This window comes from Haliotis cracherodii, unplaced genomic scaffold, assembly GCF_022045235.1.
Source record: "Haliotis cracherodii isolate W230 unplaced genomic scaffold, xgHalCrac1.p SCAF_5, whole genome shotgun sequence".
NCBI classification, from domain to species: domain Eukaryota; kingdom Metazoa; phylum Mollusca; class Gastropoda; order Lepetellida; family Haliotidae; genus Haliotis; species Haliotis cracherodii.
Genome location: NW_027266308.1, coordinates 48,344,417 through 48,368,443, shown reverse-complemented (window position 1 = coordinate 48,368,443; position 24,027 = coordinate 48,344,417). Strand labels below are relative to the sequence as shown.

At 41.1% G+C, this 24,027-nt stretch overlaps 1 protein-coding gene across 1 annotated transcript; it reads right to left on the bottom strand.

Annotated features, from left to right (window-relative positions):
- Positions 1 to 7,023: 7,023 nt before the first annotated feature.
- LOC139443721 (solute carrier organic anion transporter family member 4A1-like) lies at positions 7,024 to 20,409 on the bottom strand. Its single transcript, XM_071224653.1, has 12 exons — positions 20,321 to 20,409; positions 17,338 to 17,660; positions 16,841 to 17,065; positions 15,415 to 15,520; positions 14,613 to 14,734; positions 14,303 to 14,415; positions 13,979 to 14,117; positions 12,478 to 12,673; positions 10,803 to 10,950; positions 9,474 to 9,658; positions 8,881 to 8,945; positions 7,024 to 7,331 (listed from the first exon to the last, which is right to left on the bottom strand). Exons 1-12 carry the CDS (start codon positions 20,407 to 20,409, stop codon positions 7,024 to 7,026), a joined length of 2,019 nt encoding a protein of 672 aa, XP_071080754.1.
- Positions 20,410 to 24,027: the final 3,618 nt, after the last annotated feature.

Sequence of the window (24,027 nt, the reverse complement as noted above, 5' to 3'; positions counted from 1 at the left end):
TCGTTTGAATGTGTGTGTACGGGTTAGTTCGACCAGAAATGATTGAGAATGAGAACATTGTAAATTACGGATTTATACACACTGCCAAAAGAAACGCTAACCATAGAAACTTATGGTGAAGTATGTAAGAGATGTTTCCAATCTGTACTGTTTATTGACAAAACAGTCAAGTGTTACCACAGCATGTCTTGATTCTCATCACAGTATGCTGCACATGATTTCCAAACTTTACATGCTAATCCTGGATTTATGACGTCACATGTGATGCGTTCATGAGCATCTGTTCCTGCAACATAACAGTATGTTTGTTTGTGCATCGAACCAATCTAATATCTCTTGGAGATGTGTGATTCTTCATTTTTAACCAACATGTGTGGTATTCGCATTTCTTTTGGCTGTGTATATTAAGTCATAGACCAAGAGATATGCTTGTCCAACAAACACTGCTTACCTCAAGCCACAAAACAGCAAACTGTTCAATATTTTGTCAGACCACCTCTTTTCCTTATACTGTACATGCTTCAATGTCTATAAAGGAAGTTAGAAAATCATGAGTCACACTGTCCAAATATCTCACCACCTCTGCTTTCATGTCACATACATTTTTTTTATTTCTTTTTTATTGATATAGTCCTTCATGATTCTCCAAATATTTTCAATTTGGTTCAGGGCTGGACTGCAGCAGGGCCATTCCAGACGTGTAACATTTTGCTCGTTTACTAATTCCTGAGAATGATTTGCTTGAATACCCACCATTCACCATACGAAAATTGTTGTTGGAAGGAGATGTCCCTTCAGAATAGGGGACACGGGTGGCCCAGTCGTCTAAGGCGCCACAATTAGCAGTGTAGAGTTACATCCCTTGGGCATGTCAGAAACCTATGATCGATTATGTTTCTAGGTTTGTCAGCACCATACCTGTGCTCACAGGTTTCTATGAAATGGTAAACGTCTGAGACATGCATCACTTCGGGCTTTCCTCCCACATTAAGCTGACACTGATTTCACTGGAATACTGTTAAAAGCGGTGTTAAACCTAACTCACTCACTCACTCACTCCCTGTAGAATGTCAGTGTAGTCTGCACTTGTCATGTTACCGTCAAATACACATAATGGTTTGGCAACCAACAGATATCCCACCACACATGAAAATTTAGGACTGCGCTTTGGACAGTGGTAAATTGTTTTCTCTTCCTTTGGTCCGCATTTTATGCAGTTTGGATATAGCCACACTGAACTTTCATCTGAGAACATAACATTGTCCCAATTGAAATTACTATTCTCATAAGCACCAGTTACAACATTGTTCTTACTGTTCAGGTTTTAGGAGTGGTGATGGAATTCCCCTTGATTTCATGACTAATATTTTCAGTGCTATTCTCAATAGTTTCTGGTCAAACTATAGTCTGGAATGTAATTTAAGGTACCGACGTTTACTACAATATCTGAAAAACTATTGGACCTACTCCAGTGTAAGTTGGTATGAGATTATTAAACAGTCATACATAACTGGACATTTCAGATGGCTGTTTCAATGAATGCTCGTTCCACTCGTATATTTTTCACATATTGTAGTACCTTAAATTACCTTCCAGACTATTTGTATCAGTAATACAATGCACTCCCAGCTGACAATCGTCATTGGTAATTGCTCTAAAAGCAGGATTCCCGATTAAAAGGGTTGCATTGTATATCAGGGAGAGGATGAAAGGTCCTTGAAGATGAGACTAACTTCAGCCTTGCACCAAGCCAAGTAGGCAGTTGATGGATTTGTTGTGGTTATGGTATATATATATAAAGATAACATTTTTGATGATGTGATGTTTTATGATGTGCTTTAACATGGTTCCTGCTTTATATGTTAACAGTGTTAACAGCCTATTGGACATATTGAATACAAGTTGTATACACTTGTCTTCTTAGAAACTCACATGAAATATGCACACTTAAGTTCTTTTTTGTGCAAGAAAGACAAATCAATATTCATCACTAGTCACATTGTCACTAATATGATTGTATATCCAATAAATCACTATGATTGGTCTTTATTTATATTGACCTTAATGTTTTGCCACTTTAGTTCATCAGTGGACAGATATTGTACTTATTATTGGGCCATGAACCAAAAATACAAATATATTGGTCCCGCAAAGCATATTTTGAAATAATATATTAAAAATACAGATATTTTATGTTAGACTTTGTCTTGAGTTGACTTTGATTTTATCAATTGTTGTTCATTGTTTAAATATGTACAAAATCTTGAACATATTAAAGGCTCTTACAGTATGGTGTCATAATTTTGTATTGGACAGCAGTTGTATTAATTATCACCTGCCCTAATGAAGTTTTGCAGGGGATATAGAAACAAGCTGTGTCCGTTTCTGGATCGGAATTCATAAACCATTCAAGATTTCTTCATGCAACTTCGTATATGCACCAGTTATGCATTGAACTGATGCCTTTTGCTGTTTAGGATTATTTAAAAATATTTTGAGTTTCCAAGACAAGTTGTACTCAGGTTCAAATTGGGGAAGGGTTCGTTTGTGGAGCATAACTCCTTAACTTTTCCAGATTTCTTTGTTAAACGTTTAAAACACATCAGGCATACTTAGACCTGGTACCTTTTGCTATTAAGGATTGTTTTGATTTCTCCTTGACAGCAAGTTGGACTGATTTGAATGAGCATTGGAATCATTTCCGGAGAATAACTCCTAAACTATTAATTATTTCTTAGTATACACATCAGGCAAATGCTGAATTGGTGCCTTGTGGTAGTCTTGAATTATTTTATTTTTACTTTCGAGTTTAATAGGCAATAAGTTTGAGTTTTGTTATCAAGTATATTAGTTTAGAGATTTGAATTTTTTTATATGTATCATTGTTATCAAATGAAAACGTCTGTCTTATATAAAGTACCACAACCAATTCAAGTCATGCGAAGGTATAGAAAATAATTAAAAGAATGAAGGGAATCATCGGTGAAATTAAATGATAATGTCACTTGCACAAGCTCTAGGATTAAGTGTGTGTGTGTGTGTGTGTGTGGCTTTTTTATGTACAGCTTTAAGAGAGCAGGGGATATCAATATCTTTTTCATCTTGTTTAGCTCCATATACTGTGATAAACAGCATATTAATCAATGACTTCAGTCCCATATTTTTTTAAGTGCCTTGAATATAAGCGTTGATACTCAAGTCATGATTTTTGTCCTCCAAAAATGATCAACTTTTGCTGATTTTCTTTTAAATGATTATGTATTTGGTGTTGATCTTGAGCATTTATATGAACAATCTTTATCTATATCAGTCTCTGGATTATCTTGTTCAAACTTGATTCATTGCAGACTGTTATATAACCAGAATATTGTTGAGTTGTGTAACAACTCGCACTCACACAATAACAAAATGTTATTATCTAAGCTTAATTGCATGAATAAATCAGTCGTAAATAATCTTGTTCTTGTTGAATTTGAATGAAAATCACAGCAATGTACACAGGACAAAGAAGACAATTGCTGACATTTGACCAAAGAATTGTCCCTCGGCATGACATCAAGGTTTTTTTACTTTCCAATAACTGAAGATGTGAAAATAATCTTTGAAGCAAGGATGATCCAGGTCATCTGTGGATTTGAGAGTGGGTATTTTATGAATACACTACAAGTCGCTCAAGACTTTTAAATATTGACTTTATATAAACATCTCATCAATGGTCACATGAAACATGTTTTTATAAGTGGCCACAAAGTGGAGCAGGGAATATTGGAACGGAGTTCGTTCGTCCATCCGTCCGGTTCTCAAAGGGGACAAATTTTCTCTAAAGCTATTGTCAGAGAATAGTGACAGTGAGAGAAATGAATTTTGCACACTGGTGTTACTGGTCATGGTCTCAAATATGTTCGAAAATTGATGTCAAAAATTCAATTTTTACAGAGTTAGGTCCCTTGCTCCGTGTTTTTATTAGCTTAGTGCATACTACTGTACGTAAGATGGGGACACGTTTTCTCGGCAACTAATGAAGTAACATGAATGAAAGTTTGCTTGCATATCTGAGAGATCCTTTTCAAGACTGAGTTCGAAAATTGGTCCCGTCAATTACTTTTTTACAGAGTCACGGCCTTCGATCCGTGTTATTTGTGCAATGCTGGCAAGTTTTCTCCCAAACAACTGAAGTTAGCTTATCTAAGAAATACTTATCAAGACAGATATTTTTTTTCCAGGGAAAGGACGTTTTGTGTGTATCAATTTCACATTTAATCACTTTTCATGATGGCAAAAAGTGGCCCAAGCGCCAATACCTTATTAAGGCTTTATTGGGCTCTTTTTATAGTTTATTATTCACTACTTTATGAACAAACAAACTTCAAATGTGCCTCATGGCGGGGGATGGTGAGAACGCTGTTAGTCGATGATGATAATACGCACCCTAAACAAAGTTTCGACACAGACGTTGGTAAATTTGACTGAAGCACGAGTTTTACGATGTAGTCCGCAATATTCAAGTATATCACGGCGGCCTGTATTAAAAACGAATTAAGAAAAATTAGTTGATATTATTGACAACGTCCCAAGCTGTCGGGCTTCAATGACATGTACTCAACCATGTCGCCGAGCTTGACCGCTTGTTTCAGCTTTTGTTTGTAGTTGCCTCTTACGAAAGAATGTTACTGGTGACACATTCTATCCTGGAATCCCTACTGAGTCCACGTAGCAAGTGGTGCCTGCTATTTTTTACACATACTTACTTAAATTCAAATAATAAATATATTGCTTCAATTTTAGAGAACACTTCATGAATTTGTTGATGCCTATTTGGGAAATGTTGCTTTCAGGGACTCTATCAGTAAACGATAGCAATGAGATCACGAGATTGTACGAGGGCTTCAAGTACAGTTAATGTCACACTTGGCTCGAATAGATATAAATTACATGTTTTTGTATCTACATATAATCGTGTAGAAACTACGTATGTATTAAATCCTTACATCTTGGTAAAATATGGTTTTGTTCAGGTAAATGTAAATTAAAAATCTCAAGTACACAAATTCATACAGTTATAGTGTAAGGGAGTAAATGCTTCTTCGGGCCAAGGGCAGCAACTTTCCAGCTTTTTGTCGGTAACTAGCTGTCCGGATCAGGCAAATCAATGACTGAAGCATGAGCGACGATTTTCATGCCACGGAGGAACGCTGACATGCAGTATAGTCGACTCGCATCAAACGATTATTTGATGCCAATGTAAACCGAGGGCCAAAAGAAACGTTACCAACATTAACTGATTTGCCACTTTGAAACAAAGATGCCAACCTGTTCGAAAAAAATTAAAGAACACATCCACGAATACAGCCTTCATGTGCTCTGTCGTTCTTTGCACGTGCTTTGCGGATTTTGGGAGATATTGGTGTTTGTCAGCAATTTTTTAAAACATTCTTTCCCAAATTATCGTGCACTTTCCGGGTATACATTACGCACGGATCTGTTCCCTATCATTGGTTGCGATGATTAACACCAACGAACATGCCAAGACTGACCGCTGTCCAGAGGGAGAGAGCCATAGGTATGCTGCAGATGGGAGCGACACAGAGAGCGACACATCAACTGCTCCAAGATGACCATAACAAGACTGGTCGCACGTCTCCGACAGACTAGCTGAACCGCAGACAGACCACGGAGTGGCAGACCAAAGGTCACGACCCCGCAGGATGACCGCTTTTTACGGGTACTTCATCTGAGAAACAGATTTCTTACTGTGACGTCATCAGCTGCCAACAGCTTAGGACATCCGGTCAGCAGACAAACAGTGACCAGACGACTACGAAATTATGGTCTCCAGGCTTATCGCCCTTTCAAGGGCATGACCTTGACCCGTCAACATCGACGTGCCAGGTTGACGTGGTGCAGGCAAACTCAGCGATGGCAACAAAGGGAATGGCGGCGAGTGCTGCTAAGTGACGAGAGCAGGTTCCAACTCTTCAAACCTGATGGGCGGACGCGAGTTTGTCGACGACGCGGGGAACGTACGGCTCCTTGTTGTGTCCAGGAGGTGGAACCTTACGGGGGCGGAAGTGTGATGGTCTGGGGTGGCATTTGCGGGGACGAGAAGACGGAACTTGTCATCATCGAAGGCAATCTGACAGCACAACGCTACATTGACAATAATTTACGGCCAATGGTTCTTCCTTTCATCCAGCGTCAACAACAGACGGTGTTCCAACAAGATAACGCCACGCCCCATAAAGCCCGTATTACTAGAGACTTCCTCAACGCCAACAACGTGACTGTCCTGCCTTGGCCAGCTCGATCACCAGATCTGTCACCCATAGAACATCTCTGGGACCAGCTGGGGCGTCGTCTTCGGAAACGTCAACGTCCCCCCTTCACGAGACAAGCGTTGATCGTTGCCCTCCGTGAGGAATGGAATCGGATACTTGCAGTCGATGTGAGGACACTTGTCTACTCAGTTCGACGCCGCATTCGAAGATGCATTGCCGCTCATGGAGGTCATATCCCGTATTGAACGGTCTGGGCCGTCGTCACCTTAAAGTTGTAACCAATGTTGTTGATCGAATACTGGAAGAATGACCCCTTGTCAAGAAATATCCCTGTTGGAGGTCAAGGACTTTGTTGTTGAATTAGTAAATTCGCATTTTACTGTTCTGAATTATGAATTTCTACTATACAATTGTTATTGCTGCTTCAAATTGTGTTGGTCATATTTTATCCTAGAAATATCGTTGGTAACGTTTCTTTTGGCCGTCAGTTTATTTCGGCTGTGGGAATAGCTCGGGACCAGAATCACAATGGGGTCAGAAGGAGAAACCTGATACAGAAAGACCTTTTCCTTAGATCAACCACAACCATTCTTATCCTGTCGACTCTTTGCTATATTTGGTGAAGAATGAACTTGATATATTTCGTAACTTGAGCAATGGATTATTTATAGTACACCACTGCCACTGGAGTGCTACATGTAATCTGTTATGATGGAATCTGTAAAGTCTTGTATTTATTTTTAAATTGTTATTCTGGTGAACTTTCCTGAACACCACTCTTCGCATCTCCGTTATGTTTTTCATCACAACAACCAGCGTCGTTCATTTCGGTACTCTTCTTCTCCGCCCTCCTCTTCTTCTTCCACAGGTTAACAAGAGATGCCAGGAACATGAAGATGCAAGCGATGAGGCCGACACTGAGCCACATGACGGCGATTCCCACAGCCAAGGCCTGCTTGTCGTACAGCTGACAGAACTGGGCGCCCTCCGCCCCACTCCACAGCTCACAGGCCGAGTCTACCACCACGCCCACAACCAGAGGTGCTGGGATTGTACCTGGAATATCAATTCTTCTTCATTTCGCTTCCGAATTTTTATCCTTTAACTATCCAGTTTATCCATCCTATTTTGATAAACACCCTGAATGTTTCGTCACCTTAGTTTCGATCGGAAGTCACCGTCTCTGTCTTTTATCACCAACACAGAATCTCTCTCGCTAAAGAGATTAAAATGAACAACCCATCAAAATGCGTTGTCTGAAAGCGAGCTCTTGATATATTTAATCGAATCAGAATATTGCTATAGACAGATTTTTAGACAGGGGGATGTGAGACGTTCTCTTCGCTGGAGGCGGCACGCAAACGTCCAGTCGAGTACTGGTGTTTCAACCATATCAAAACAGTGTAATTTGATTGGACGTCTCTGTTTTAATTTTGTCTGATAGTGAAGCTAACGTACATTGGCCAGTAATGTCAGATCCGAAATGTCGGCTAAAACCCAGAGCATGTAACTATTGTCGTCGTCATGCCATCTCGCCGTTCCAAAAGTCCTTCGATTATCTTAAGTATAAGTTGGTTCCTATGGTTCCGCCAAAATTGTTTTGTAGAAGTCAGCCCATGCACCCATTCAAATTACAGCCTAAAATTAGCCATTCCATGAGGTGGACATCCAATCAGTACAAAAAAGAAGCAGTCTTTGCAAGCATGGCCAGATTCCCCCTCATTGCGTTTCTCGGTTTGTCAATAACAAATCCGAGCTCATGGTTTTCACCGAAATGGTAAACATCTAAGACCGGCACCACACGCCGTGATATACCTGAAATACTGTTGACAGCGGCGTCTAACAAAATGCCTCACTCACATGTACTATTGTAGCAGAATTATGTGTGTGCATCGATAAATGATGTCAAAAACACAGCTACGGGTGTGATTCGTTTATTAGATGACGAGTGGTATACCCTTTCTTTCACACCCAGAAGTATGGCCTCTAGGTGTAGGTGACACTTTAGTCTGTCACGACTACATGGTCAGGGCTACAGTGACATCAAAGTACCTTGACTTTACAAGATCTTTAAAATGTGTCCACTTGCTGTTGTCTGTCAGTGACTTGTCAGTGTAGTGACTGAGGTGCAAGTGCGGGTTAAAAAGCATGCAAAGCTGACCCTAAGGAAAACAATAGGGTCAACCACTCAACCAGAACATTTGCCCTGGCTGACACAAAGGAGCTGATAGGGTAATGACTGACCCAAGCATAACTAAGTTAAAAGGTGTTGTATCAAATCTTCATTAAAATCCCTAAAACACATACTGCAAACTAATACTAAATACTAATACTAAATACTAATACTAAATACTAATATTAATAATAATATTAATAATAATACTAATGCCAATACTAACTACAGTATGTATTATCTACACTATATACTAATACTGACACAAATAACTAATGCTAATATTAATACTAATACTAACTACACTATGTATTATATACACTATATACTACTGGTATATTACTGGTTAGTTGACAGTCAAACAAAACCTGTAACTGCCACACAATTACATCTGCATGGCTAGTCTTCACATACAAACGGCTTCAAACTTACCTATCACCCTTACAAATATCATCTTTATTCCGAGGGCAAAGGGCTGAATATCTGGATCCACACACCTGTTCAAGATATTGTAGGGTGAATATATATATATATATATACATATCAGACACTGAACTGCAACAGGTAGATATATCGATATTCTTTAACGACCATTTATTAACCTACAAACGTATCCGACCCCTACCATGACAACTTTGTTTTTGAAGACATTTTAAGAATTTCTTTCTTATTTGACCAACACTCAATTTAATATGTAAAATGTCAGCTGGTCTCGATTATCCACCGAAACAGATTCCAATGGGAAAGGGAGGATCACAGAAAATCAGACTGGCCTTTCTGCTTTACACCCAAAACATAATGTTGCCTTGTAGTTCAATTAATAAAGTGCAAAAGTACATCCAAGTGATCATTAATGAATAAATGTATGCATGCTGTTTTATACCGGGATCGACGACATTCGCGCTAAATGACAAGGCCTCATAAACCAGGTCACATTAATTGTATAAGATTAACACGGTCGCGCTGTACCACCGGAGTGCACAGACGGAACAGAAGGGGCCACGAGTCCTCAGTGCTGTACCTACCTGAGTGTACTGAGGGCTGTTAAAGTTGCACATAAGAAGATGGCGATGTACATAACAAACAAGCAGGGCATGACGAGGTACACCTGCCAGCAGTCGGTGCTACATTTGCCCGCGGTCGCAGTGGCCAGCGCACCTGTCACACTGGTGTTGAGTCCAGCTGCTATACAGCTGCAGTTGGTGAAAGTCTGCAGAGCAAGGAAGAATTTGAAGCAGCTTATTCAGTATACCGCAGTAAGCGCAAACATCTCTACATGCAACTTCATATTCCAGGATACCAGTTAGTGCAAACATCTCTACACAACTTCATATTCCAGTATACTGCAGTTAGTGCAAACATCTCTACATAACATTATATTCCATCATACTACAGTTGGTGCAAACATCTGCACACAACTTCCTATTCCAGGATACCAGCTTGTGCAAATATCTCTTCACAACTTCATATTCCAGGATAACAGTTAGTGCAAATATATCTACATAACTTCATATTACAGTATACTACAGTTAGTGCAAACATCTCAACACAACTTCATACTCCAGCATACTACAGTTGGTGCAAATATCTCTACACAACTTCATATTCCAGGATACCAGTTTGTGCAAATATCTCCACACAGCTTCATATTCCAGGATATCAGTTAGTGCAGCCAGCCCTACACAACTTCACATTGCAGCATACCAGTAAATGCAAACATTTCTACACAACTTCACATTGCAGCATACCAGTAAATGCAAACATCTCAACACAACTTCACATTTCAGCATACCAGTAAATGCAAACATTTCTACACAACTTGGGGTTTGGGGTAACAATATTATCACGTACATGGATAGTCATTTGAGCTTATGACATAACATATTTATTCATAATGGGCTATTTCCATCAGTGCTCAAAGTATCACCGATTGATGAAACTTACACTTTGCAGGCATTTATCGTATGATCAAACATGATGTTTTTGAGAGATTCATCAAGTAACTATATATGTTTTTGAGACGCCCTGAAATGGCATTTCAGTTATATCACGGTATGTCAGCTAAACGGCGAAGTGAAAGTGACGCAAACCTCAGATGTTTAACACTTAAGCTGATAAACCAAGAATTCATTATATATATATATCTTTTATTATCAGGTTGAATCTTAATTCGAAACGATCAGCGAATCCTCGAATAGCAAAGAGGCGCAATTCTGAACAGCAAATTTAAGCATCACAGGGCAATTGGCCCCCAAAGCTCTAGAGGGTCTATGAAGTTTTGTGAAATTAAATATGCATAATTAAGACAGAATTTGGTGTCGTATCAGTATTGACGACCTAATGGTCATCCCTACCATCACATCGCCATCCATGCTACTGTCCAGACAACCTGCGTGGCAGGGTGAGAAGTAGACGAGTCCATCGCTGCTACAAACAGGGCTGAAGTCCTGACCTTGACATTGGCACTGACCTTGACAGGAAGCAAGAAACCCTGACACATCGCTGAAATGAAAGTGTCAAATGATGCTGAAAAGTTCATAGAGCGAAGGTAGCAAAATCATTTTGAAGTCAGGTTCGTTACAGGTATCAAATATGATCTTTGTAAACATGTATGTATCGGTTGAAAAGATATTTACATCTGCTAAAAAATTGCAACAGATGACAAAAGATTATTTCATCTGAAAATATACTGAACAGAAAAATAACTTAAGTTCAAATACTTATATTGTATGAATGTAACCATTCCACCTGGTGACAGATGAACTGATGTCATGTGACGTCCATTCCACACATGCACACAAACACGTTTTGCACGTGCATTCATTATCCTCGGTAAAAGCACGTGCATTGTAAGTCTTATGTATCCTTTATAAAGGTGGATATCAAGCACCGATTGAGACAACGACTGCCGCCTGTGCAAAGAAGGACGGCCCTAGGAATGTTGCAGGTCGGTAACTCTGCAACTGCCGTAGCCAGATAGTTCTCTCACACTATCACAAGACTTGCACAACGTCAACAGCGAACAGGTTCCGTTGCTGATTGACAACCCTGTGGCCGACCCACAGTTACAACACCGGCACAAGATCTCTTTGTGAAGGTCTCTCGTCTCAGGAATAGAACTAAACAAGGACAGCGGCAGCAGAATCAGTAGACACGACTCCACGACATCTCCACGCTGAAAAACTCCACTGTCGACGTCCGTAAGTTGACTGCCTGTGACGTTTACATTAGGTCCGGCAACATAACGTCTACATTCGTTTTTTTAAAGTTGCCTCCCCTAGAGGTATAAGAATCCTGAAATCGTGAATCCCGTTTCTTCATCTGTCAGCACCACATACGTGTTCCCGTTCTTCACATCTACGACCTGCATCACTTCGAGGGTTCCTTCCACATCAAGCTGACACGACGTGAAACTAAACTCACTCACTCACTCTTTAGTAGACGACCCGTGAAAATTCCGGAGTAGAATAGGTTTTTTAGCAACTCATACTTGCCGTAAAAGTCGACTATGCTTGTTGTAAAAGGCGACTAACGGGATCAGGTGGTCAGGCTCGTTGATGCATGTCATCGATTCCAATTGCTTAGATCGATGCTCATGATATCAATCACTGGATTGTCTGGTCCAGACTCGATTATTTACAGACCGCCGTCATATAGCTGGAATATTGCTGAGTGCGGCGTTAAACAACAAACCAACCAACCAACTTTAGTAGACTTTTGATGTAATCCCGGGCAGAACGTCAAGTTTGTGATTATTAGAACCGACAAATGGTGTCGCTCCTCGTCAGAGATAGCTTCCTTTGTGTAGTGGATAAAACGCCTGTCCGGAGAGCAGAATGTCGTGGGTTCGAAACCCGGCCTCATTATACCAAAAGTGCAATAATTGTGATCGCGACGTTAAACCCAATTTCACATAACATCAATCTCTGTTCTGCCTTGTCCAAACTATTAACATAGCTTGACTAGACTATTGTAAACTAAGATTTTGGCACCCCCTAACAACTCCAGATGGTATCAGAGGAACGTTACCTATCTCCCGGATAGGGCAGATCCAGGCCCATCATGCGGACATCAGGACAGGCAGCAAACATAGAGAGACCAAACACCAACACGATCAGGTACAGCCCAGTGGTCACCCTCTCCATTCCTAGCAAGTCCAGCTTGAGACGCTTGATCAGATAGCCGGCCAGTATGTAGCCGCTGGACGCCACTATAGCCTTGACGCCTGAAACACGCATCCAGATGTGTTCTTATGCTTCAAACATTGTGCCTACACATGGGTATTTCAGTCTCCTCAGTCGAGGTACAATATCGCGACAAGGCACCATCAAGGCACCATCCTCAATTATCCACCGTTTTATACTTCCATTCTGACAAGTAAATAACCAGGACAACATCTTCGTTTCGGAAGTGACGCAAGCTCTCTTATCACTAAAGGCCCAGTTACACAGGGTTGCGACCTTTGTGCCACCTTTGAGCGATCAAAAACTGGCCAGGACGCTCAATGGTCGCCTAAACCCAGAAAATCATGTTTCTATGTAACTGCTCCAGCAGTTACTGCTCGAGTTCTTCAGCGTCTGCAACCAAAATGAAACACTGCATGTACAAGCCATCTATTTATAGGCAGGCTGAGGAGGCACTACAGGTAGCTTAAAGGAGGCAGAAAAGAGGCAGAAGCATTGCCATTGTGTCTCAAGGGTTGCCGTCGTCGCCGAATGGAGGCACGGCAGTCGCCACAGTCATCGTTCAATGCACGCTGTTGGTCGCCCAAAGGAAGGACAAGGGAGGCAGAAGCATCTCCAAGATTGACGGAAAAATATTTCAGCAGAAGGCATCTATTACCTGGCGATCATTGGGCGACCACCGTGCCTTCATTCTGCAACAACGGCAATGGCTGTGCCTCCTTTGAGCTGTGCCTCCTTTGAGCAACCTCCTCGGCGAGCTTTGTGCGACTGTTTTGAACATGTTCAAAAATTGACGGCGACCATGGCGTCCATGGCGATGTCTGAACCTCCCGTGTACCACCTTGGAACGACCGAGGCAACCATTCTGCCTCTTTTGAGCCTCCAACGACGACCTGGCAAGTTTTATGGTCGTATACGGGAGGCACAAAGGTCGCCATGCTGTGTAAAGGCCCCATTACTTAGCCCTTGACTTGAACCAGAGACCATATGCTTGAACCAATCAAAACGTCTTTGCTGTACATGTGAGTTTTCATACAGCTACTCAAAATGACGGCATCTGACGAGCGAGCACTTGAAACATTTAGTCTAATATGGAATTTGTTTTAAATGGACTTTTCACCGGAAAAGATATTTTCATGATTAATACGGAGAGATTTAAGTCGGGTATTTTTAAAAAAAAGAAGAAGCCAGAACCGAATGTTTGTGCATTTGCTATAGGGTTGTTTGGGATGGGGTGTGGGGTGGATTAAGCCTCTATATCTTTGATCAAACAACTAGAATACAAGAAACATACCCTTCGTATCTGGGAAGAGTGTGGCTAGGGCCCAGGTTTGACTATACCGTACCTATGATGTACCCTGCTGTTTCGTAGTCCATATCAAACTCGTGACTGGCGAATTTGAAGATGAACATTGACATGCCAGCTATGGCTACACCTTCTATAGACGACCCGATGCTGATGAACACAAACTCCAAGTCGACTATCTGAAATAGGAAATAATTATTCCAGTTGCGATTATTTATATATTGATATTTTTTGTAACATTTCTCAACATGTATACAGTTCTGATTGTGTACTAGGTATAACGAGAAATGAGCAATTGAATGTTAAAAGTCTTGTCTCGTTGCTAGCACTATTATAACAAAGAGAAGTCAGGAATGGTACTTACAAGCTTAAAGAGAGCCTTCAGAAAGTCGGTTATCGTTTTCTTGAGATATTGAAATAAGTTTTTGGGAACCTCATCCTTCTTCTCTGATTCCAGTTCCTTTGGTTTAGGACTGTCTGAAATGGTGATCAATCAGTGAGTCAGGTAACACGACGATCTCAGAGAGCGAGCGAGAGAGTGACAATTAATTTACTTTTTTCGATAAAATCCTAGCACTTTTTCTCTGACTAACTTGGGAACCGTTTAGGGTATCCTGATATAACAAGGGAGACAACCATTGTGATGATTACAACAAACATTTTCTCTGACTCACTTGGGAACCGTTTAGGGTATCCTGATATGATAAGGGAGACAACCATGGTTATGACACCGCACACGATGAAGCCGAACCACCACGCCCCAATCCAACGCTGGTCCCCTGGTCCGAACGGCAAGCTGTGAAGTCAAGACAATGAAAGTGTGGTTTTGGAAAGCCCAAGGGATGTGGTGGTCACACACTGAGATTCGGCTGTGTGTTATGGTGCCTGGGTGCTCTGTTTGTTCTGGCTGTCACTGGTTTTCCTGATCCAGACTGGATTATTTACACATTACTGTGACACAGCTGAGATATTGCGGCTGTTTCTTCTTTAACATTCCTGTTATATCAGGGTGGCCTGTACATAATCAAGTCTGGACCAGACAAACTAGTGATTGATATCATGAGCAACCCTCCACGTCATGTCTGACATCCTGATCTTCTTGGTCGCCTTTTACGACAGTCAAGCATAGCTACTACTGAGGACCTATTCCAACCCGGAATCCCAGCGGGATTTTGGAACGTTTAGTTACGTATTTCTTTTTAAGGACCACACAATGACCTACAAGAACTATATTAACTATTAAAAAACATAATAAAAACACACATTCAACAATTTCCTGACGATGTTTTTAAAATTCCCCACGTACACGGGTAAACAGATGTTACATTTGCTGCTTTATTAAGAATCACGTGCGATTGAAAAGTCAACAAAGTAAAGCAGTGGACAGTGGATATTTCATCACAATGGATACAGTTAGACTCATCCTCATCAGTTTTTGGAGGGGGAATCTGATCATCATGTTATAAGAACCCGCACCTGTCCGTGTCCACCCTGTCAAAGTCCACAGACATGTAGAGGATCATTCTTCCACCAACTAATGCACTCATGGCAGCGCCAACTGTAGTCACAGTGTTAATGACTCCTGAAAAAATATGACTTTTTGTGTGTGTCATGACTAAGCAGATGAAGTAACAACCAGTTTAAGATCGAATTCTCTTTAACTTTTGTAATTTCATTCATTAGTATGCTCAAAAGAACAGGGAGGATAGAGGAAATATAAACGGATGGATGCTTGGAGGGGGAAAGTCGACTACTCATTGTGAGTGTGAGTGAGTGTGGTTTGTAAATAGACGAGACAAAGCATTTTTCATAGCCATACGAAACCTCGAGTCGATTGTACGATTGCTTACTGTGGCGTAGACCAAACTTCTCTCACATCGCACTTCCCACTTGCATGATGTACTGGACATAGACTGTCCTTGGAACCCGCGGAACTGCGGTCATCCAGTTCATATATCAGCCTGATTTGATGGTGGATCGTATGACATATATGCTTGGCGTATCAGGCTGATATTCTGATCGCCCAATATAGTGACATGAATTAACGGTGGAAATGTGTCTCAAATAACATCAGATTAATCGCATCCTAAACACTTAATCTTCTGTAATAATACCAAAACGAACGCGAATGAATGAGAATGAGTGAGAATGGTTTTGCCCTATGAGTGATATCACAGAGAGGGACATCAGAAATGGGATTCACTCATTGGACCCATGAGGGGAATTAAACCCGGGCCTTTGACGAGACGTAGTTTTTCGTCCATGCTTTAATACCCCTACGCTCATCTTTGGGCTGAGATTGTCATTGAAGATGAGTGAGTGAGTTGGGTTTAACGCCGCTTTTAACATTATTTCAGTTATTTCACGGCGTGTCAGCTTAATGTGGGAGGAAAGCCTGAAGAGATGCAGGTCTCAGGAGTTTACCACTTCGGTGAAACCCACGAGCATGGGTATGGTGCTGACTAACCTAGAAACATAATCGGGGCGAATCTGGATTCGAACCCACAATCATGGGTTTCTTGCGTGCCCAAGGGACGCAACTCTGTACAGCGAATCGCGGCACCTTAGACGACTGGGCCACCCGTGCCCTCTCATTGAAGATGAACTGAATGTGAAACACTTAATGTGTGGACAGGACGGATCCAGAATAGTTGTTCGCTCGCTATCATTGCTGTCGTACTTTGCAATATCCCAAGTACATGCAGCTAGAACACAGGGGGTTTGGGCCATCGTAATTCGCTGTGCAGAGTTGCGTCCCCCAGCCTGCAAGGATTCACCGGTAGTTGGTTCGAATTCTGATTTCGCCCTGAAAATTGTTCTTGGTCACCAAAGTCCTGCGTCATTAGGTTTTCAGCTCACACATCATGACATAACTAAAACACTGATAGAACATGTAACTCACCAATAAAAATAGCTGACTTAGCAACTGGTGCATTGTTGTCAATGTAGGCGATCCCCAGCGTGTAGAAAGTTGTACTGCCGATACCCGAGAGCACCTGGCCCGCAAGCAGCATCGAGAAGTAGCCCATGCCACCTTGACCTTCACCTGCTTGAACAGCGCTGTTATTCACAGAAGATGACGAGTTGGTAGGGCAGGTTGTTGGCGGTTCGTGTGTTCTGTTCACAGCTAAAAACATCATTGTAATGTCGTCTTAACGCCACACTCCAGCATTTCCATCACGTCATATATGGCTACCAGTTAAGACTGTCCTTTAATGACTGATTTTGCACCACGACTACATGTACAGTGACCTGGAGTCAAATTGATCAATTTGGGTTTCATGTTGCTTTGAACAACATTTGTTCTGGTTCACGGAATGTCAGACTTTGGTGAAACGCCATGTCTTTGGGAGCTGTGATGTATTAGACCAAATGGCACATATATCTATGGGTACTCACCATGACTTGGAGCTGTGTATGGCTCCAACAGATAGTGTGGCAGTGAATTCAGAGTAAGACCAACACCGAACAGGAACATGCCTAACGAAAGTCCTTTGGCCTTGTTGAACTTGCTGCCGATATAGCTGATAAAGGCTACACTGCAGGAGTTGCCCAGGTCTGAGGCTGTTGCAAGGGTGGCACTGATGGTACTAGGCAGGTGGAACTGCTTCTCAATCTGCTCCAATGCAGTCCCCACCCAGCCAGATGCAAACCCCATGGTGAAGAATAAGATGGCAGCACATGGCATGAAGAAAGCCAGGCTATTGAACCACTGCAAAAACCTGGAGTCAACAGTACAATGAGCCTCAGGGAAACGCTAGACTTTGATATAGGCTAGTGGACACGCTTGCCTCTAGAAGAGGGATGCACATTTATAGAATTGATTTTCACTTTGTGTGAGTTCAGTGGAGTATGAACTTTCATGGAGTGAGGGCCAAACTTTATACATATGATGTTCAGCCCTCACTCTGTGAAGGTTCATAGACCAATGAACTCACACAAAGTGAAAGTCAATTCTTATCATTTTTTAAAACACTAGATTTTACCTCAAGAGATGTAGACCTAGATCTATACAGATTACATTTGGTACGTGTGACTTCATGTTTACACTGACAGCCATACAACAACCAGCTGTATCGCGGAATAAAATAGTTCCACAATACGAGAGGTGACATGAGCGTATGCATGCTCTACAGGAACAACTTTTGTAGTTTCTATAATTCAAATGTATTCAAATAATATCCTCATTAAATAAGAAAGGTCTGTTAGAACTATCGCATTCAGTCACAACGACAGTGCGTCGTAATACATTTACATCAGGTACAAGACGTCAAAATGGCCGACACAACAAACGTGACGGGAGAGATTTCCGAAATTGTTCTTGAACATGTGGCTATTACAAATGTTAATCATCACTAATAAATTGGCCGATCATTGAAAGATAATTGTAAAGATGTGTCCAATAGATACAAAGGTAAATTCATAGATTACTGTAGACAGATCGAGTCGATGCTACGATTGTTTGGATCGATGTGGTTTCTTAAGTTTTGTTCTCCAGGATGGGTTTTAGCGAGAATATCCTTGAGCGGACACGCAGTCAAACTCTATGACTTATCCCAATGTATGCTGAAACGCTAAGGTCAAGATTAAAGGGTCCAAATGATGAGAATCAACGCTTCTGTATTTATTTGTTCTTGGGATTTCACAGGGATTTCCCCAGGAATGCCGAAGTAGTGCGTCAGTGTTTACGTCCTTTCAAGAATACGGTCTCAAGCAAAACGAATGAACGTCACACTTATGAACTTCAGTTTCGCAGTTATGTGACCAACCTTTCATCCAATGATCATGTCACAGAAGCTCGAAGGCACATTGTTTCATATAGGCTCGGTTTCAAAATTGGTTTGATTTACCTTTTGGTATAAGTCTTTCTGTTCAATACAAATATCCTACACAGTCTTGACAATTTTCCAACATGCGAAACCAATGTAGGTTCATAAACGTGCATGTCTTTCTGTTCTAAAGCATTGTCTTATCAATCATAGAATCATAGAATTGGTTAAATTTATCATTTCATATCAGTCGTTTTTTTCTGTTATGGATTCCGTTTTCGATCAGTTCAATAAGAAATGTGAAATGTTATTTAAATCCATTCATTTTGTCTACTAGTGAAGCGATTCTTTAATGATTAACCAGATTCAGGGAAATACTGTCTCAGTTTACTGATCACGACGTTTAAAAAGAATTGCCTATCTTTTAATCTGAAAGATGCTTACTCACGGAAGAAAGCTGATTGGGCTAAACTGTGCCCACGTTGGATTCTTTATGACAATGCATTTCTTGATAAAGTGAAACTGTCTGAACAACAAAACAAATATTTGTTGTAATAATTCAACTTTCTGAATCAACAAGGTAGTTTGATCAGACATGAGCTCCTGTACCAATGGTCACCAAATATCACTGTCTAATTTGCTGATAGCGGGCGTGTAAACATCCACCATCATCCATCATACAACTGCAGGTTACAGGTCTGACCCCCTGCTTGATCTAACCTGCAGATAACTCTGAAGCTTGCCAAATGAACACCCACTTTGTGACCTGAATTTAAAGTTGACTGGCCGTAATAATGTTTTGCTGCCCAGTCGCACTGGGCCTAAAACCATCTTCCAACCATAGCCTCAGTTTCATGTGTTGAAAACCATACTCCAACATGTGACCATGGCTAGTTGACCCCCATGCCACACCCCTAGTTTTCTTAGTCACACCCCTAGCTGTTACCTACTAGGTTTAATGGGCATTCAACCATACCCCAATGTATAACCTTTGTCTAATCCGTATCCTGAGCTGAAACATCAATTTGCTGAACCTCCAAACCATACCACAAGATGATGCATTGGATTGATACACCAAATTGTGAGCCAGGTCTATGGTATTCAACCCTATCCTTGGAATGAATTGAGCCAACTATAGTCCAACCTGTAACCCTGGTATAACCGACCCAAAATATTACCTAGTTTAAGCGGCCCAAAGATGTAACACAAATGTTACTGACCATGGTATAATGGGTTCCCAGCCGTACCAGAACTTGTAGTCAGGGTTATTTTACCCCAAATTGTTTACCTTGGTTTGATTGGCCCAACTAGTTACCCTGCTATATGGGTCCCACTTGTTTACCTTGGTTTAATTGGCCCAACTATGTACCCGTCTGTATGGATCCCAATTGTTTACCTTGGTTTGATTGGCCCAACTTGTTACCCTGCCATATGGTCCCCGGTTGTTTACCTTGGTTTGATTGGCCCAACTTGTTACCCTGCCATATGGTCCCCGGTTGTTTACCTTGGTTTGATTGGCCCAACTTGTTACCCTGCTATATGGGTCCCACTTGTTTACCTTGGTTTGATTGACCCAACTAGGTACCCTGCCATATGGGCCCCGGTTTGTTTACCTTGGTTTAATGGGTCCCCAACCAAACCATAGCTCCCTGCTTTCATCTTCTTTGTCTTTAGTGTTCGTACTCTGTAATAAAGGGAACATGTCCAGCTTACAAGTGACTCCCTAGAATGTGTACATTTCCAACGGAAACCATTTCAGAAGGATAAACAATACATTGGATTCCCTTATCATTAATAAGAACATTGTCTGCCATGAAATCATGTGGCTATTCGTATTTATTTTAATAACCACTTTATGATTATTAATACGTATTGCCATTTAGAAAGTGATCAAATGTAACATAACCCGTGAAGATCCGGGTTAGAATAGGTCTTCAGCAACCTATGCTTGCCGTAAAAGGCGACTATGCTTGCCGTGAGAAGCGACTAACGGCATCGGGTGGTCAGACTCGCTGATTTGGTTGAAGCATGTTATCGTATCCCAATTGCGTGGATCGATGCGCATGATGTCAATCACTGCAGTGTCTGGCTCGATTATTTTCAGAGTGACATATAGCCGCCATATAGCTGGAATATTGGTGAGTGCGGCGTTAAACAGACTACAAGTTGTCGTACTACCATTTTGTGTGGAAGCCTTGGTGGCCGAGTGGGTTAAATCGCCGACTTTGTGTGCTGGCGATTATGTGCCTCACTCTGACAGTGTGGGTTCGAATCCCGAATGGGACTCAACCCGGACAAGTACTACAATATGTACTTTACTGAGAAAGTGTTATCCCAAATATACAATTTGTTATAGGTATGAATAGTGTTTCTTAATGCTTTGAATTCTTGTGAGCCTTTGTCTAAAGCCGTCTCCATCCTCATCTTTCACAACTGCTCAAACCCTCAGTGGATGTTGGTCCTTTAAGGGGTGTTCAAGCGTATCTTTAAGTGTCAGTTAGATGATGTTGTATCAGAGAAGAAAGTGTTGATTCTCTGCCTGCCAAAACCTCTCACGTCGTCACTGTTTACAAGTTTGCAAAAAACATTAAAAACATATTTTAAAAATGTGTTTTAACATTCCTCCGAAACATGAACTACTGCATATGTGTGTGAACGAAAGGGAGAGAAAGGGGTGGCCAGTCAGCCAAAGCTTTTTAGTGTTACGTCCCTTGGGCGTGTCAGAATCATCTGATTCTGGGCTCGAATCCCAGATTCGCCCTAAATATATAACTTGATTTGCCACCACTATACCACCCTAATGGGTTTCTCCATAATTGTAGACGTCTAAGACCTACATCACATCGAACTTTCCTCCAACCTTAAACCAACATATCGTGACATAACTGAAATACTGTTCAAAGCGGCGTTAAATCCAACTCACTCAATCGCTGTAAAAGCTTTGATACGAACGACAATGTTCAATATTAGTATGCACGCGTAAATTATATAAGGAACATGATTTGTGATTGCATTTATAAGTATAAACATATATCTTTACAGAACATTATAAAATGTCACAAATTTTATGAGTTTTCAATATGATTTTAACTGAAATGAATCATATCATCAACAAAAATTTACAATTAAATCTTTAACTTATCCAAAATTAACGGCTTACCATTTTGAAGCTTGAAATCAGACAATTGCCTCAGACAAACAAGTCGGTCACTTTCTACAAACCTTGACCCCAAGCTCTGTGGCCTACACAATGTGTCACTATTCCAGGTTAGAACATAGAAGCGCCTCCAACAGCTACACATTCATGAAACAAAGCACCACAAGAGGTAGATACTTTTAGGCTTGTTAAAATTAGTCTATTGTTTGTCATTTTCTATCTGCCTCAAAATTGCCGCTGACTCCAATATTTCTTTATTGTTATGCACTATTAAGAAACGACGTTTTTTTACTCAAATTTCGTTTTGGCACCGGATTCTACTCTTTTGCACACTCCATTGATTGTGCGTCAGATTTGTAGATATCTTCTTGTAGTGGTCACCGTGGCTTTTGCCCTTGCCTTTATGCTTAGAGACGTTAGGTGTGTACCAAAAAGGGTCACGCGGTACATAAGAATCAAATTTACTTGATAAAATTAAATTAAAACCTGACCTCCCTACCCATGCAGTTTGGAAAACAAGTCACGAGAAACGAGACTATTTTTTAACAGGTCTTACGTAGATAGCCCCGAGATTGCCTGATGGGATGGTACGCTGTGTCTACCTGTTGCAAAGATGCCCGTAGCCTAGAAACTACGGCATTGTCTCGCTCAAGTCAACTCTCAATATGGTTTACACTGTGTTTTATGGCTTGCAAATTGGATATATTGTCAGTGAAGATTTGTTTTTGTTTTTTTGTTAAACCCCTCACTATATCAATAGTATTCCAGCTATATGGCGGCGGCCTGATAATAGTCGAGTCTCGACCAAACAAACCATTGGTTGATAACATGAGCAGCTTCCGAAGCAGTCTTTGACACGTCATTTAAGTCACCTAGCCTGGCCACCTGATCTAATTTGTCACCTCTAACGACCAGCAGAGGTGGATCGGGACGTACACCGACCGGATATCCCCACTTGGTTCACATTTAACCTCAGTCACACAGACAATGCGACCGCGATGCAACCATCTGCACCAACATATTTGACAATCGCAATGAGGTTTCAGGGATCTCTGAAAGGTTTCACTGAGGTCGCTACAAGGTTTCAGAAGGTCGCAAAACCCATTCGGTCGCAACCAGTCTTTTGAACGATTTGGTCGCTCGGAGGTTTCATTGGTCTCCTGGAGGTCCCCAAGTGGTGTTATTTTAATCGCAGATTGGTTTCCTCTTGCGGCGATCGGTTTCGTCTACTCGTCGACTCTTTGCAACCTAATGGTGACCTATCGGTGACTCATCAGTGATGAGGTGGTGATCGACCGGCGCTTCATCGGTGAAAACTTGAAAGAAATGGTTTCATTCAGAAAAACACCCTTTTTTATATGCATTAAGTTTTGATCGGTGATCGATCGACAACCGACCAGTCCCCGTCCAGTTGCAACAAGTCACTGACTAGGCACCGATCGGTCTCAACCAGTTGCAAACATTTCGTCGTATCTGCGTTGCCCATCAATCACTGACAAGTTGCAAAACCTATCACTGATTGATCGGCGATCATACCCTAATTCCAAATATGGGTAGAGGTAGTTGCCAGTCGCTAGCACAAGAAATCAGTCGCCAAGAGGTTGCATCGTTGTGGCATTGTCTGTGTGACTGTAGCTTTAATGAAACACTGGAAGTAACATTTCTCCTTGCTCAATAAAGAGAATGCAATTACCAGTGCCTGTTTCATAAGTTACTGATGTTATAAAACTATGAGTGAGTTAACATTTAACGACGCATCGGCATTATTTCAGCCATATTGCGACGAGAACAAGTTTTATAAACAACAATAACATTATGAGTGACATGCGTTAATAGTGGGGAGGGTGGGGGGCATATTATTAAATTTAATCATACGTATATAATTTGTTTTAATTCCAACTTCGGTTACGCAGCAAATACTTTATACGTATTTGCATATATGTAAATGTTGGCTGGGGATTGTGCATAATTAAATTGAATTTGAAAATTTCTTGATAACCCAACACACACACAACCCTAAAAAGAAGGGATGGATATGGTGCGTTGATGCAAACAAATTAAAAAATACGGTTTTTCGTGGAAATCACCATCATTGAAGTGTGATAATCAACATGTATTAAGCAATTTGCATTTTATGCATACATAGTGAGTGAGTGGAGTTAG

What these genes read in the sequence shown, in the direction of transcription:
- LOC139443721 (XM_071224653.1), bottom strand. Translation starts at nt 20,409, where the DNA reads ATGTTCCCTTTATTACAGAGTACGAACACTAAAGACAAAGAAGATGAA. An exon ending in TAAGTCAGCTATTTTTATTG is followed by an intron (nt 15,521 to 16,840) that starts GTGAGTTACATG and finishes ATATTTTTTCAG; the next exon opens with GAGTCATTAACACTGTGACT. An exon ending in TGAAGGCTCTCTTTAAGCTT is followed by an intron (nt 14,118 to 14,302) that starts GTAAGTACCATT and finishes TTCCTATTTCAG; the next exon opens with ATAGTCGACTTGGAGTTTGT.